Source organism: Lissotriton helveticus, chromosome 1_1 (assembly GCF_964261635.1).
Source record: "Lissotriton helveticus chromosome 1_1, aLisHel1.1, whole genome shotgun sequence".
Classification (NCBI taxonomy): Eukaryota; Metazoa; Chordata; class Amphibia; order Caudata; family Salamandridae; genus Lissotriton; species Lissotriton helveticus.
The window spans coordinates 1,260,103,188-1,260,120,685 of NC_136057.1; the positions used below are offsets into that span (position 1 = coordinate 1,260,103,188).

Here is a 17,498-nt window from a genome sequence, read left to right on the forward strand (position 1 = left end):
AAATCAGTAGATCACACAGTACAGATATGTGGCTACAGAGCCCATCACGTGAGTAATAAGACAACTCATACAAATAAGTAAATGGGTCAAACAAGTAGTACAGATCGGTGCAGGGTGTTAACAGAGTTCGAGATAATAGTTCAAGTGTATTTAGCCATGAGGATAGCTTTTACTTCTTTTTTAAAGAGTGTAGTGGAAGAGATAAGCCTGGTTTCGGGAGGGAGTGAGTTCCAAATCCTAGGCGCCATTCCTGAGAAGGAGCGCTTCTATGTTTTTTCCTTCCGGAATCTTCGAGGTTTCAGCAGAAGATTGTTTGTGCCTCTCGTGTTTCTAATTCCCCCAGAGATTGTCAGTTTCTGAGCGAGGTAGCCGGGTGAGTTTAGGTGTACCGCCTTGTGTGTCATGCAGGCGATTTTCACGCCCGTCACGCCCCCGCAAAGAGGTCTATGGGGGCCTGGGACCCCATCCCTGGGCCCCGGAGCAAAGCCGGGGAGCACCCTCGCACTCCCCGGGTAAAGGGGTATTTTTAGGGTTCAGGGTCAGTTTTGGGTTTTTGGGTAAAGGGGTATTTTTAGGGTTCAGGGTCAGTTTTGGGTTTTTGGGTAAAGGGGTATTTTTAGGGTTCAGGGTCAGTTTTGGGTTTTTGGGTAAAGGGGTATTTTTAGGGTTCAGGGTCAGTTTTGGGTAAAGGGGTATTTTTAGGGTTCAGGGTCAGTTTTGGGTTTTTGGGTAAAGGGGTATTTTTAGGGTTCAGGGTCAGTTTTGGGTTTTTGGGTAAAAGGGTATTTTTAGGGTTCAGGGTCAGTTTTGGGTTTTTGGGGTACAGGATAAAAATAAAGTAAAATTAAATTTAAATTAAATTAATTAAATTAAATTAATTTCAATTAATTTACATTACAAAAAATTATTATATACTTACCAATACTTACGTTGTAATGATATGCGTTGTAAAGGTATCTGCGTTGTAAAAACATGCGTTGTAAATACATGCGTTGTAATGGTATTTGCGTTGTAAAAGTTTCGTTGTAAAGGTAGGCGTTGTAAAAGTATGCGTTGTAACGTCATACATCCGTTCCCGCCATCAGTCTGTTGGCGATCCAGAGTGAACAGAGAGAGATGCACATCGGAGCTACTCCCTTCATCCAATCACAAGCAGTCGACGTAATGAAAGAAGGAACGTGGAAGTTCTCTTTAATCGTAATGGGACGACTGAGTGTTTTATATCTTAAGTAAGTGGGACAGGGCACTAGCTACTAATTCTTATTCTTTATTTCTTAATCTGACATGTTATGACAGTGTGCAGGGGGACTAAGAAAAGACATCACAACTTGCATTTTTTAAATATATTTCTTTCTTAACATTTTTCAAAATTGAAGTAATCGAATACAAAACACACGGGTTCATGGCCGGAATCTTCACAATTGCAGTATAAATGCAGCAGCTCCCTGTTAGAAGGTGGTTCTGACACTATGGGCTGCCCGGATTTTTCACTTTTTGAGCACCTAATTGTTGAGCTTTTACTGTGGGTGAGCCTCATAAGTTGGGACTCACCCACAGTGAACTTAAGATGAAAGAGACTGCATGGGGATTTTACTGGTGTCCCCCTGACTTGACCAGGCTACTGCGCAGCAGCTGGAGTAAGGGGCACCGGGCTGGTTACATGCAGACACATTGTACATGCATGTGCACATGTGTAGGGGCTGTGCAGGGGAGATTCCTAGCGTGCCCATCCAAAGAGCAGGTGCAGATAGACTGGTGTGTCAGGACTTATGCAGAATGGGGTGGTGACATGGAATAGGCTTTAGACACTGGGGAAAAAACATGCCAGGGAAAGTCAGTGTGTTTTACTGTTTTTCATTTCATTATCCCCCTCTGGGGATGTGGAGCCCATGGGCTAGATTAACTTTCCTAAGGTCTACAGATTCCAGACACGCACTAAAGTTCACAGTAACGGGTGTGAGAAGAAGTATTCTGCAGAGTCCAAAGTCCTATTTGTACTACTTTTGGGTCATTCAGAAATGTCACATTTCTCTGAGACTGCCATAACCAGGGCCTGGCTGAGGGCTGACCTCCGCAGGCTGGATTGATAACCTTTCTTCCACGAGCTATGGCCTCCTCTCCAAGGAAGAGAAGACGGGTGGAGCTACAGGCTCATTCATCAGCAGCTATCACAGGGTGGCATGCACCAGGCTGCACCAGGGAGAAGGCAGCCCTGGGGAAGGGGCTTTTTCAGATAGACCAGATGGGGACCAGATGGGGCCAGAGACCCTGGACGACAGCATCTTGAAACTTCCTGGGCGGGACGGAGGGAGCCGGGGCAGGGAAGTGATGCGTCGCTGTGTGATAGGGCCAACAGAGACTTCCTGCTAGCCCCCTCCCCAAACTTTAAAAAGTGTTTGCACAGGAAAAGAAGATCTCTCTGGGGTGTGGTCTGCTGAGGCAGAAGGTGCTGAAGCCTGGCGCAATGGGCAGTTGGAAGGAGGAACCCCCTGACTGCCCCCAGGATCCTGAACAGCGCCAGGAGAAGAGTCCAGGACCAGTGCGCAGAAGCAGGGGCCTCTGTGTAGGGAGAAGAGAGGCCCAGGAGGAGAGCAGGCGAAAGGCTGGTGCAGGGAGCCAGTAAAGAAACTCCCTGCTGAATCCCCCCTCTCGGAGACACAGAGGGCGAAGGAGAGTGCTCCCAGTGGCTCGGGCGCACCATCAGGAGCAAGAAGAGGCCAAAATCGACAAGATCGGTCCCCTGGGGGTTGAGATCGGGACCCCAGAAGGTAGGCAACCTTTGGCTGACCGTGCGTGGGGCTCCGCCGCCGGTCTAAAAGATGCCCCCGGGGTGGGTCAGGTCCCGGGGGCTGCCCCCAACACGAAGCAAAGTCAGGGAGCACTGTCGTGCTCCCCAAAACGTGTGGCCAGGAGCCCACCCTGGCTCCCGGCAACAGCAGAGAGCGGCGGGCGCCGTCACGCCCCCGCAAAGAGGTCTATGGGGGCCTGGGACCCCATCCCTGGGCCCCGGAGCAAAGCCGGGGAGCACCCTCGCACTCCCCGGGAAGCTGGGCAACCGGGGTGCCAGGAGCCCACCCTGGCCTCCGACAGGAAGGCTGAAGTCAGGGGGCGCCATGGCGTCCCCCGTGAAGATGGCCCCGGTGTGGAAGTGGCGATGGGGCGAAGTCCAGCCAGGGAGTGCCGTCGGGCCCAAAGTGAGGAGGAAGTGGGGGGGGTGTGATGTCACACTCCCCCGAAGAACAGCCAGTAAGGGAGCGGCCTCCGCGTCTGTCTGCCCGCCGGACCAGGCAGACCAGAATGTACACGCCGGCTCCCACGGCCGCACGCGAGGGTGTGGGCCGGGAGGGAGCCAAGAGGGTCAGCCGGGAGTGGACTCCCCGGGCTACCCTCAATCCAGCTTCCAGCACGGGGTCCCGAGGTTCTAATAAGGCTCTGGGAGGTGGACCAATGTCCCCCTCCCCTTAGAATTCGGCCCCGGGGGATGGGGTCCCCAGGGTCTAATAAGGCTCCGGGAGGTGGACCAATATCCCCCTCCCCTTAGAATTTGGCCCCAGGGGATGGGGTCCCCAGAGTCTAATAAGGCTCCGGGAGGTGGACCAATGCCCCCTCCCCTTAGAATTAGGCCCCAGGGGATGTGGTCCCCAGTGCCAATTAAGACTTGGGGATGGGGGCCATGTGGCCCCCCTTTAAAAATTTAAATCACCCCCTGCAGGGATGGCTCCCCAGGGCCTAATATGGCTTGAAGGAGGAGGCCGTGCTGATGTTTGGTAGTTGTCTTTGTAAACATTATTTGGTTATTAAGGCTGTCTCTGTTGTAGATTCTCTCTAGTGCTATTGTGTACTGGGTGCTTGTGTTTTCCTGGTTGATCAGTTACTTTGCAGTTCTCTTCCTGTTATTGAAGCTTACATTATACATTCCTTCTTTGCCTTTTTGTAGGTTTGGAAAATGTAACAATCCAGCTGGATCTGGAAGCAGAGTTCCACTTCACCCATCTGATTATGACTTTCAAGGTAAGGAATCCTTAACCTCCCCTGTAAGAGACGAGTACAGAAAGTGTGTAATTGCGTTTCGTTTGGCCTGCAATGGACGAGTCCGCAGGGTATTGTTCTCAAATGTGAACGCTTGTGAAGGAAGCTCTAAGTGGGGTGATATTTAAACAGGTGTGGTATGCACAACAGTGCAGAGATTTTCTTTAACATTTTTATTTGATGATTGTGCATAGTGAAGTTCAAAATAACAAGTAAAACAACTAAATGAAATGTTTAGGTAGGGAGAGCTGCAGAATCTTGATTTCCGAAATTTGAACATTAAACACTTTTGTTCATGATGCACATTTGCTAAAACAAGCCTTCTTTTGTATTGAGCCTGACATTGGTAACCATGATCTTGGCAATGGAGCTCTGCAGGCAGGAGGAACATCTGTGTACAATGTGCCTTTGTTTCCCTTCCAAGAAGATGTCTAAGCATGCTGGTGTGCGTTTATCTTTTAATAAGTTTTATGAACCTTAAATCAATTAGTACGTCAAGTGAGTAATCGCTGGTGGTATTGAGCCGCACCCCAATTAGTCAGCAGGATCCACCGAAGCGTGAACCAGATGGCCAGCTACCTGCAGAATCTCTGGTTCTCCTCTATAATTGCATACTGTATAGTGTCCCAACAACTGTAAAGCATGCATGTTCCTTAATAGAAAAATCTCAAAACTCTGTTCACTGTATTGTTGCGTCATGTTTGACACCTTGGATCACTAGAGGCATTCACCACACCCACCACACATGATACACAAACCCTCTCATACTCTCCCTCTCTCTCACTTCTAGGCATCATGTTTGTTTTTTTACATTTCCCCATCATAGTTTGCACTTCTTTATGGCAGCTTACTTCCCCCCTTTTTGTTCACTAAAAGATTGTCTACTTTTAATATTTTTTCCCCATTTTTTTGTGAAAGCTAAATTGTTTTCATTTACGCCTTGTGAGCACTTCTCTTCTACAAAACCTCAAACGAAAAGGAAGTTCAACATTTTGCACCATCTTCTCTGGTTTGAGACACAATAACTGTGCTCACCTTCTTCCATTACTGATTGACTTGAAGCTATGTGACCAATATAAGCCGTTCATATTCAAGTTCAAGCTTCTCCAACTAGGAACGCGGGAGCTTTTAGAAGCTCTTTTTTGTTGAAAAAATAAATGTATCCCGTAATTGACCAGCGTGTATTCGAGATGGAAATGTGTGGGGAAGCCCATTTGTCCTGCCTTGACGTTCGCCCCTCGCTGGGGGCCAAGAGATCAGGAGACCGGGAGCCGGGAGGAGGACTACACTCCCCAGCATCCCTTGCGGTCAGGTGTGTTGCCGCCAACGCCATTGCTTCTTTCAGCGCCAGGAGGTGCCGTCAAAAGCCATCAAAGACTCTCGCTGCGTGGGACACGTGCGTGCGTGCGTGCCTGGGCCAAGGTAGGCATATCTGCCCCCCATTCGAGACCGTTAGAGGCTGGGCTGGGCCACCCCTCTAAGGCTGGACACCTGGACTAATGGAGTAAAGGTCAGAATGTATTTAATTTGTCTTTACTTCGTAGAGATCCAATCCTATTGAATTAACTCGAGGACCCCTCCTGTATATTGAGGGTTGTTGGCAATTCTGCCCACCGCAGTCCGGTTCCCCTTTTAACTCCCGAAAGTGAAGGGTTGGTGCATAGGACGTGGCTGAGGGTTGTCTGGGTTAAATAGCTGTAAGATCATCCTAACGGTCCATTTGCAATCATGGGAAAGCGTACTTGTGTGGGGAAAACCCATCCTCGATCCCCACAGATATCAACGCCCAACGAGCAAACTTCCATTGACAGGATGCTCCAGAGGGCAATATGAGTAGTGGCAACAGAAATTGAATTGACAGAAAGGCGTCTATCCTTGAGCACAGATCTAGCCGCACCCCTTCCTAGCCAGAAGGACTCGCTTTCCATACCAGCTCTGGGCTTGGACTCCCCTATTCACCACCCAAAGACACATGCTAAGGATCGCAAGTCACTTGGCCCCAAAGAACTTTCTGTACACATTCTTACTGGTTTAGCCCGAATAAGTAAACGTAAACCAACAGCAAATACTGGGCACAGACGCAAGCAGTGTCCCACAGAACGTCTTGTGCCGGCGATTTGGGAGAGGCGGAGATGGGGTCTTCCCTGCAAGAAGGCCTGGTGCAGCCATCATGGGTACACAAACTGGTCAAGGACATGCAGGCCCAAATGAGGGTTATTGTCAAAGACAACCTCAATATTTTGTTGGAGAGGGTAGATAAGCTTGTATCTCTGGTTGAAACCTGAGCTGGCAAGACTGAGGTACTTTTAAGGGGGAACGAGCCTGCAAGATATTCAGATTTGCAACAAATCCTTCCCGCTACCAGGGTGGAGCATACACTGCCAAGTCCTACGTCTCCCAACCTAACACAAAACCACACTAGCCAGGAGGGCGGGAAGAAACGGTTGAGTTAGCTAGGCCAAGGATTAATGACAAAAACGACAGGCAGGGGCAAACCCAGGAGCAAGCGACAAGGAGAGACAGTAGGTCCCATATAGCGAGGTCACATGTCCGTGAACACCTTCCACAGGGGTCTAGTCATAAAGCGGGTGCGAATTCTGCACTACATCTTGAAAGTGATGAAGTAAGCCTAGCCTTGCCATTTATTAATCCCCCCCTGCCCTCAACACCATGCGTAATGATTCTAACTGGTGTTCCAGGGCTGAATAAGGGCTCTAGGGAATCCTACTCGGCACGTAAAAACAAATGTATATTTTGGTTGGCCAAGTATCGACATTTCTCCTACAAGAACTCAGATGATATACTCACTAGTCAGGGGTAACAAGTGCTATATGAATGCAAATCTTTCTTCCCCTTTTATCCCTCCGCTATCCTTCTCACTCCAAGTAACTCACTAATATCCACCACTGAAATTACTTTATTTCACCATATTAATTCACCACTCGTCCTTTGTAGGCTTACTGAATAGCGTGCGTTAACAAGCGCTATATAAATACAAACCTTTGTCCTCTATCCTTCTGCTATCATTCTAAATCCAAATAACTGACTAACCTATCCACCACTTAAAATGTACTTGCATGTTTCACTATAATAATTCAAGACTAATCCTCTATGGGTCCCGGAGTAGCGTGCTACTCGCCGAAAAAGCGCTTCGACGCCTCGTCCGGGGTAGTAAGCGCTATATAAATGCAATTACAACACAATACAATACAATATTAGTGGTAACTTCACCTTGTGATAAGAACGTATCTGTAGTATTATCATCACCTTATCATAGGTTAAAATTGAGCAACTGTAGGAGAGTACGCTGGGGCGACTTTTGCCAATCCGAAGAAAAGCTGGCCCTATTATACCACATAATCATTCCTTTTTTTATAAAAGTGGAACTACTATCTATGAATGATGGGGTTCCAAATTCCCTCTCCGAAATCTTTAACAATCACCAAAACTTAGTAATCAGTCTGGCTAATATCCTTAACGCCAATAAAAGAACAAAGGGGGCTGGAAGTCCACTACACCCATGGTATAACGTGAGCTGCCGCAAGGCTAAGGCAGATCTCATTGCTGCAATTAACGATAGGGCATTAATTAGAGAGAAAAGGGTGCTCCATAAAAAAGCCACTATGTAAGCAAAAAAAGGTTGGAAAAACAAGAAATGGGACACCCTAAATAGCGCCCTAAGTGCGCATGATTTGCTAACTTTTTGGAATATAGTTAACATGGGAACACAGGAAGCTAAAAGGGCTATAGAACCTAATATAGCGGAGAACGAATGGAGGGCACATTTTGAATCACTATATGTGAGGGAGATGGACGAAGAGGAGTGAGTGGGCATTACATTCACATCATATGAGATAACCGCCCCCCCTATTACCCTAAAAGAGATAACAGAAGCAGTAAGCAGGATCTTACCTTCCAAGGCCCCAGGGCTTGACAAGATCCCCAGCGATCTTTTTTTAATGAACTCGCTATTTGGACCCCCTACCTGTGGTCCTTGTGCAACGCCATTCTCTGCGGAATGTCAATTCCCACTACCAGGGCGAAGGCTGAAATTATACCCATTTTTAAAAAGGGTTCGCCGCTTCTGCCTGCTAACTACTGTCCAATTAGTCTCATTGATGTAAGCCCAAAAATATTTGCGCGCGTCCTTCTTGGACGGCTACAGAGCTGGATGGATGAGCACAATGTATTTAGCCCCCTCCAAGCTTGGTTTAGAGCCAAGATCTCAACAACCGATCAGATCTTCAGGCTTCAAATGTTGTACTGGAATTCCGTACTTCTAGAGGGTGGCAGACTCTACTTGATCTTTGTGGACCTTAAGTCCGCATTTGATCTGGTTCCGAGGGGGAAATTGTGGGCACTCCTATTGGATATGGGCGTCCCACCATATATTTGTCAGCAGCTGGAACGTCTCCATCAAGGCAATTATGCCTAAATTCGGTTAGGAAGAAATGGCAAATTAACCGCTCCATTGCTGGTAGAAAGAGGTGTATGCCATGGTTGCGTCCTGGCCCCAACGCACTTCTGTCTCTTTATCAATGGCCTAGTTGAGTCACTGACCACAGAGACTGATATTGACGCCCCTAAACTTTCAAATCGCAAAATCCATGCGATGATGTTTGCGGATGATACCCTCCTTCTCTCTAAATCACCCATGGGAATTCAAAGGGCCCTTAACAACTTTAGTTCTTTTGTAGGAATCGGTGCTCGTAGATCAACCTACAAAAAACGAAATACATGGATTTTAATGCAAGCAATAGTACCCAGCCAATCCCCGCTTAGATGGAAACCTGCTAGAGAGGGTGTCCATCTTTGATTACCTCGGGATCAGGCTTACATGAAAACTGGATTGGGGTGCGCAAATTCAGAAAGCAAGCTTAAAGCTGGCACAATCGACGGGGGCCTAAAAAAGGTAAATAGGAGGTGTACCCACAAGTCTATAAGCCCGGCAGTTGAAATCTACAAAGCACAAGCCAGGGGCGCTGCACTGTGTGGTGCCGAAATCTGGGGTCACCGCCATTGGGCTCCTTAACGAATATCGAGAACTCTTTCGCCAGGCAACTCCTTGGTCTTCCCTCTAGCTCCCTTCTAACACCTCTCAGAATGGACCTGGGGATTAGACCAATTTCTGATGAAGCCGCCCTCAGACCCCTCTTATTCTGGCGCCGTCTGAGGAGTACACCTGGACTGTCAGCATATAGGGAAGAGCTGAGTGAAGTGTTGAGGCTACAGGGTGCGGGCAAACTCGCTTGGCTGGCACACATTAGGAACACCTGCGTCACAATAGGGAGAGGTAATCTCTGGACCACTGCAGAAGAAACTTGCCTTGCTGTGCCTAGGAAAGCCCTGGTGGAGAGTTATAGGGAGTACAAATTAACCCAATCTATAGGGAGTCCCTCAGCTGGTCATGTAACCCTTGAGGTTTTACAAGTTAAAGACCAATACAGACTAGAATCTGCTCTGGATAACATTCAGCCACTCTTGGGCAAGAAACTATACCTTCAGTTTAGACATGGGGTGCTTCCATTGCGTGCATTTACCAGTAAGTGGGCGGACTCATCTGATCGGGGTTGCCCAGCTTGCAGTAACCTAGAGGAGACCGATATCCATGAAATTTTAATCTGCCGAGGATATAAAAGGGCAAAGACTCCCTGGCTCCGCCAGATATGCAGAAATCTGGGATTTAGACATTGCAGAGAGGCATACAGGCTATTGAAATATGACACACACCCACCCATTGTGTTTTCTGTCTCGCGTTTTTTATTTTCAATGTGGTGCGTTCGTAGTGCCATTTTAAAGATGACTCCCTAGCTCGGGCAACCCATTGTATTATATTTTCTACAATGGGGCCCGGTCCTAGTTTTATTTTTGGTATCTTTTTAAACGGTACGTAGTCACCTTAGAACCGTTTTAAGAAAAACGTTTTAACCATAATGCTTAAATAAGCTATTCTCCTTTGTAAAGTTGTCTACTGTTGCTAGACCAAGGCCATGGCCAATCTTGGCTTACACACGGGCTTTTTAATGAAACTAATTCCCCAGATAATGTAAAAATCCCTAAGAATGGCGGTATGATGCACAAGCACTTTATGAATTCATAGACTGCCTGTATGATGCACAACCACTTTATGACTGTTTTACTTCAACAATAACGTGGGGCTGTGGGGTGAGTTAGAGGGACAATGGAGTCATTATTTCCTAGATTGGTTGAATGATGCACAAGCACTTTATGATTGTTTCACTTAAACAATAACGTGGGCCTGAGGGGTGAGCTAAAAGGACTTTTGAGATAATTGATAATGTTTGTAAAACAGATCTCTATCGTGCTAGTTGGTGTCTCTCCTAGTGCAATGGTTACAAAAATGTACGGAATGCAGTGTTGCTTATTTTAGTTCTATTTTTAACTAAATGTAATGTAGTCTCTTTTACCTGTGCTTTTATGGCAATTTTTGGCCAAAATAAAGTATTCTGTTGATGATGATGATGATGATGATGATGATGATGATGATGATGATGAAAATGTGTGGATTTTTGGAATTTATAAGCTGACGTTTAGGGAATACCGGATTGCCAAAATGTTGTTTGAATGAAAAATAATGCAATATTACTATTATTATTACCTTGGTGCCAGGGGCATTTTAGCTTGGCTGTTATGTATTAACCCAGATAGATGCATTTCACATTGACATTGTCTTATTGTTTTACATTACTGCGGGCAGCCCTGCCTGATGCACAGAAGTGATCACAGCTGGTAATCTTATATGGGGTTGCCACTTATGTAATCTTGCCTGACAGGTTCACTGCTACTACACACTAATAATAATAATAGTAGTTTGGGATGATTTTCATTGCACATGAGCAGCTCTGATACAGAAAATGCTGGCGACACCTGTTCAAGACCCTCATGGTACGTCCCATACAGGTTAAATGAAGATGTAGGTTAGGCGAAGTCTTCCAGTGTTCCTATTTCCTAGCCTGACCATTATTTCTCTTATAACTGGAAGCCAATCCTCCGTACCCCTTAGACAGTGTTGAATAGCAGATCAAGTAACATATGCCCCTTGCCTGTACCTACTTCTTAAACAATCAAGGCCCGACAGATTTCCCATGTGATGGAAGATCATTGAGCACTGCTACCACTGGCAGTCTTACCCCTGTCCTCCCTGCCTTCAGTCCTCTGACAGTAGTAGCATCCATTGCCCTAAGCCATCACACCATAAGCCAGCCATTTTCTTGAATGCTAGAACTAGCTCTATGCAGAGGTGATCACCACATACCGCCTTGACTCAAGGACATTAACCTAAGCACTATTCTAGACTAGAACGAGGGTATTCATGCAGGTCCATTCAGTTTTGGGATCTATAATTTAGGCTTCTCATAGAAGGGTTTTTAATGTAACTTTTTCTTTGGAAAGTATTTTTCAGCAGAAAAGCTTTTTCACATGACTATATATTGATCCTGGAATGTTTGTAAGGGGCAGCCTATCAATCTAAAGAGTGCTTAGTTAAATACCAACTGAAAAGTTGCCAGTCCAAAACTCATCCTTAACATTTTTATCTCAAATCTTGCAGCTAAGGTGGATAGTGGCGAGTGTCTGCTTGAGGGGTAGAAAAGTATTGCCTAATTTCTTACTGGTTCCTTTGGTTCATTTGCCAGAGGCAAATGATGCTCATACTTCAAATACCTATCATTACTAACAAGCATTTGAAATGCATTAGATCTCGCATTTACGCAAATTTAAGCTATTGGCATTGTAAATGACAATGCATTTTATATATGTTTTAAAATATAAAACATAAAGAAAAGGCATTGTCATTTAAAATGCCAATAGCTCCAACTCGCATAAAGATGAGACCTATTGCATTGCAAATGGTAGGCATCCCAGACAACGGGAGGGAGGGAGGGTGGAGAGGGAAGGCACGAACAATAGGAGGGAGGGCGCGGAGAGGTAAAGAAAACACAACCACGAGAGGGAGGGCGGTGAGGGGGTAAAGAAGGCACAGACAACAGAAGGGAGGGCGGGGTTGTAAAGAAAGCACCAAGGCGCGTCGTGCCTGCAGTAGGATAAACTGGATAAAGTAAATAGTGCTCACAGTCTAAATAACACGTACTGTGTAACAACGGAAGTAAAGGGGCCAGTCGCCATGGGAGGCGACAAATTAAGAGGAGGCGGTACTAAGGAAAGACTAACAAGCCTATTTACAAATCAGAAGCCCGCATTTTGGACAGACACTGACACAAGCCAATGGTAAATATGGGCGGAAAGTGGGCGGGGATTCTATTCCCTACTCCACTATCACAAGTCTCGCAGAGCAGTGCATGCGCGCTGGCTCTAGGCTCGACCTAAAAAGGACACAAATCTGTGGCTTATGATGGGTCTTAGAGTGGTTTGTGTACCCCGAGTAGTGTTCAGAGCGGAAATCCTGTAGCAGTTAAAGCTTCTACCATTTGAATGAACATAAGTGTTAGAAGTTAACTCCCTAACAGTGGTGGCTTCACTTCACTTTATAGAATGCAGTCATGCTTTCCTACATGTTGACAGCTTGCTAATTAGAGCCTTTATTCAGGTGTTTGCTCCTTATGTGACAGATCTCTTCATCTGTTTTTTTCATCAGCTAACAAAAGCAATCCCTCAAATCATTCCTTTAGCTTCATATTATGTGAGGTTTGTCTTGACATTCAAATGGATTGCCTAAATTCTTTGTAAGGACATCAAAAGTGATCAATGTTATTGACAAACACTCCTAACCATTGAGATTTCCTCTGGCTAGCATTCCCTTACATTTCTTTACGAGCCTGTATTACAGAAAGGAACCAGCCATATGCAAGTTAGTCTGTCCTGTTCCAAAAAGATGGGCCATATCAGGCTACTAAGATCAACTTACTTCTTTGCACTGGGCTCCCTTTACGCTCCCAGCACTGGTTTAACCCCTTCTGTGCGGCGCACGTTCAGCGGACGTCGCATGCACTACCTCGGTAGTGCTGCGCACGTCCGCTGAATGTTCCGGCCCCGCCCGCGCAATAGAACGTTCCGCACCAGCGCGGAACGTTCGGCGCAGTGGAGGGGGTAAACCAAGACTATCCCCCTCCCAAAGTTTGTTATCCTTTTATGGTGTTTTCCTCTGGTCCAGAGTCATTGTGGCCTTGCTGAGGTTGGACTCTTCACTTTATATTTGATGATGTGGAGGACTTTAGGAAATCGTCATTAAAACCTAATTACATTCCTTTAAAATGCACAAGTATTTGCATATCAAGATATGCATAACTGAAGAAGAATGGCTAAAGTTGCAGCGTCTGTGTACTGATGACTAAAATAACAACGATTAAAAAGAAGTGTTGGTTGCTCTGGAAATAGAATTGCATTATAGGGGTAATGGGCAGAAACAAATTATGCAGTGATTCAACTTTTCGGTTTCTTCTCTTCAGACTTTTCGGCCATCCTCAATGATAATTGAAAGATCATCTGATTTTGGGAAAAAATGGCAGGTGTATCGATACTTTGCATATGACTGTGAAACATCGTTCCCAGGGATTTCCCCAGGTCCAATGAAAAAAGTTGATGATGTCATCTGCGATACCCGATATTCGGACATCGAACCTTCTACTGAAGGAGAGGTTTGTAAATTGCTCAGTTATATATTATTGGCGTCCTTGTTTTTACATTTTGTTTATTGCGGTGTTGAAAAGATCCAATTTCCAGTCAATTTGATGAAAGATAAATTGCTTTATTGGAGAGTAAAGGTAGATACCTACAGCACAGCTTCACAGCTCACAGACTAACTCCTATAATCAAAAGCTAACATTCCATCCTAGCATCATGACTAACATTCTAATGATGATATGCAGAAGTATCGACTCTACACATCTCCTTACTTAATATATATTAAACAAAACTGTATACATTTTTACATATTAAAATAAACTTAAATAGATATAATAACATTTCCATTTTTACATTCCAAAAATATAAATTTTCAGAAACATGTACTGGAGCACGGCATTTAGATGTTTCCAGTACTCCAGGCTGATCCATCAGAAAGAATAACAACATTTCTAAAAATATCAATTTTCAGAAACATATACTGGAGCACGACATTTACATGTTTCCAGTACTCCTGGCTGATCCATCAGAAAGAATAACAACATTTCTTTTTACAGACTTCACTTGTATCGGTGCAGAAAATTTGCTATCACCCTTTGTAGTTACTCCACCACGTTTTGTGGTCACCCTGTCACCAATTTCAAATTCAATTTCTTTCACACCCTTCTTTTCATTATAATACTTAGCAGACTCAGTTTGCATTTTAAATACTTTATCTTCGACTGCACTTCTGTCAACCCACACACAATCTTTCACTTTCAACCAACCAGGAACCTCTTTGACACCAGGTTCACGTCCTTTCAGAGATATAAATGGAGAAACTCCGGTTATCGAAGGTGGTGTAATTCTATAGGGCCACACCAATTTTTTCAATTCTTCATGCCATGATAATCCATTAGCTAGGGACAACTGGATATTGTCCACAATTAGTCGGTTAATTCGTTCCACCAAACCATTGGCTTGTGGCCTAAACAAAGCAACTCTCTCATGAATAATCCCAAATTTAGAAAGAAATTCCTGCATTTCTTTCGACACCAGCTGAACATCATTATCTGACACCATGGTCTTAGGTATCCCTTCATTCATAAACACTCTTTCGATAAAATCAACAACCTTTTGATTATTTATAAATTCTGTGCTCTCTACCACAAACCACTTGGAATGGTAGTCAACAATGACCATCAAACATCTACTGCGAGAACCAAGCTTAGCAATTGGCCCTAGAAAATCAATTGCCACTCTTTCCCATGGACGTTTAGGAAAAGATGTACACACCAGTGGAGGTTGCCTTATAACTTTTGTTTTATCCGCTTGAGCACAAGCATAACATTCTCTTACAGCATCTTCAATCTCTCTATCCATTCCAGCCACCAATACGGCTGTCGAACCCTTCTCTTAGTCATGTTTCTGCCTAAGTGTCCCTCATGAGCAATATTTATAATTTTCCCTCTCAAACTTAATGGTGGTACAAATTGATATCTTCTCAACAATTTTCCTTCACATACACTCAATTCGGCCTCAACATGGTAGAAACTTCTGAGTTTAACATCTTCAATATTGTTTTGATGCCACCCATGAGAAACACAAGTAATCACTTCTTGCAGAAGTTCATCATTTGACATTGCCCTTGTCCATTCTTCCTTGCTAAAAGCATGTTCAACTCTTTTAACATCATGTACTACATCAATCATGTCATCCATAATATTTTCCACACCTTCAATTGGCATCCTTGATAGATAATCCGCTACCACATTCTTGAGACCTTTAACATATTCAACAACAAAATTTAAATCGAGAACAGATAAAATCCATCTTGAAATTCTAGGGGTAACATTTCCTTCTAACCCTCTACCTCCTTTGAAAAAAATGAACTAATGGTTTATGATCAGTTCGCACATTAAAAGGAAGACCCCATACAAAGTACTTAAAGTGCTTGATCCCCCAACAACACGCTAAAGCTTCCCTCTCTATTACAGAATATGATCATTCTGCATCTCGTAATCTTCTGGAAGCAAATCCAATGATCTTTTCCTCACCATTGCTCAACTGAGTCAAAACTGTTCCAATCCCTACTGCACTTGCATCAGTTGTAACAAATGTTCTATCCTTAACGTTAAAATGGCCAAGAGTAGGAGCACTAATGATACTTGTTTTTATATTGTTGAATGCCTTATCACAACCACCATTCCTAGAAAAGATAACTCCTTTCTTCATCTGCAACCTCAATGGTTCAACAATTTCTGTAAAACCTTTGACAAATTTTTAGCAATATTCTGCAAGTCCTAAAAATGGCTTAAGTTGATCCTTATTTTTCGGGATGGGAAAGTCTCTGACTGCAGCAATGATACATTTTTTAGGCTTAATACCATCTTTGCAAATTTCATGTCCAAGATATGTTACACTATCCTTTTTCAACTGACATTTCTCTTCCTTTATAGTCAATCCATTGTCATCCATCCTATTCAACACCTCATTCAGAATCGTATCATGGTGCACATTATCTTTCCCCACTATCAAGACATCATCCTGAAAGCATAAAACATCATTCATGTCTCCAAAAATCTTTTCCATGACTCTCTGAAATACCGCAGAAGCAGATGCTAAACGAAAAGGCATCCTACAATATCTAAATGCCCCTAACGGCGTAACAAAAGAGGTAAGATGTCTCAACCCACTTTCCAAATCTATCTGATGATATGCTGAAGACATGTCTATTACACTGAAAACAGTACCACCTCCCATAGCTGTAAGCATTTCCGAAATATTTGGCAAAGGTTGCCTATCCACCCAAATATTCCTGTTTAAATCGCACAAGTCCACACACAAACGAATTTTGTTCCCATCTTTTGGCGCTACGACAATCGGAGCCAACCATTCAGAGGCCTCAATTGGTTCAATAATTCCTTGAGCCAGAAGCTTTTTGAGTTCACATTGCAATGGCTCTCTCATTAGATGGGGAACATTTCTAACCTTGTGTACCACTGGAACAGCATTTTTCTTTAAAATAATATTGTGCGAGAAGTCCTTCAATTTTCCTAGATCATCAGAGAATACTCTTGAACTTCTCAAATAAGTCATTTTGATAGACAGAATTAACATCGTGCACAACAGTAGACATAACCGGTTCTTCAGCATTAGGGTTGAGGATAATATTTAAATCTTTTTGATGACGCCAACCCAACAAATTCGAAACCTGTTTAGTCAAATACACCCTTCCATAAACTTTTTCATTTAAAAGATATTATCATCCATTTGAGTCCAATTATGTTAATGGTTTTTCCCCCGTACCCGACAGCTCTAATGTCAGGCTTACTCCATGAGTTAGTATCAGATTTATCTTTCCACACTTCACAATACATTTCCATGGATAACGAAGTTTAAAGACTGCCCGAATCGACAAGCATATTAACATCATATGAATCTAATTTTATGATGCAATGAGGTTTGGTTAATAATGAAGTGCTCTCCCTAACTACATCACAATCCTGAAGCTGTGCTGGAGGTATCTACCTTTACTTTCCAATAAAGCAATTTATCTTTCATCAAATTGACTGGAAATTGGATCTTTTAATTGGCGACGGGGTGGTCTTCTCTGTGCAGGGGACAGAGACATTGATACTTTGATACCTCCACCCCTGGATTTATGGACTTATTGGAGATTTATGAATCAATTGGAATATATCTACAGCAACTTGCTTCTGAATATGCTGTGAGTAAAATTCTATTGGATGGAAATACACGTTTGACAAGATTTAATTTGAAATTGTGTGATTTTGACTATCTAATAAAGAAAGGTAGATTAAATTCCTTTAATATTCTTCTGAAGATTGTTTAAATCTAAGCCTGAATGTTTTAAAACAGGGGCTTAG

At 44.0% G+C, this 17,498-nt stretch overlaps 1 protein-coding gene across 1 annotated transcript in view; it reads left to right on the forward strand.

Annotated features, from left to right (window-relative positions):
* The window catches only part of LAMB1 (laminin subunit beta 1), a 298,596-nt gene that overhangs the window by 62,878 nt on the left and 218,220 nt on the right, over positions 1–17,498 (forward strand). The window contains exons 4-5 of the mRNA XM_078680114.1: positions 3,938–4,011; positions 13,455–13,643. Of these exons, the coding sequence (XP_078536240.1) occupies positions 3,938–4,011; positions 13,455–13,643 (263 nt within the window). The remainder of the gene's footprint in view (positions 1–3,937; positions 4,012–13,454; positions 13,644–17,498) is intronic.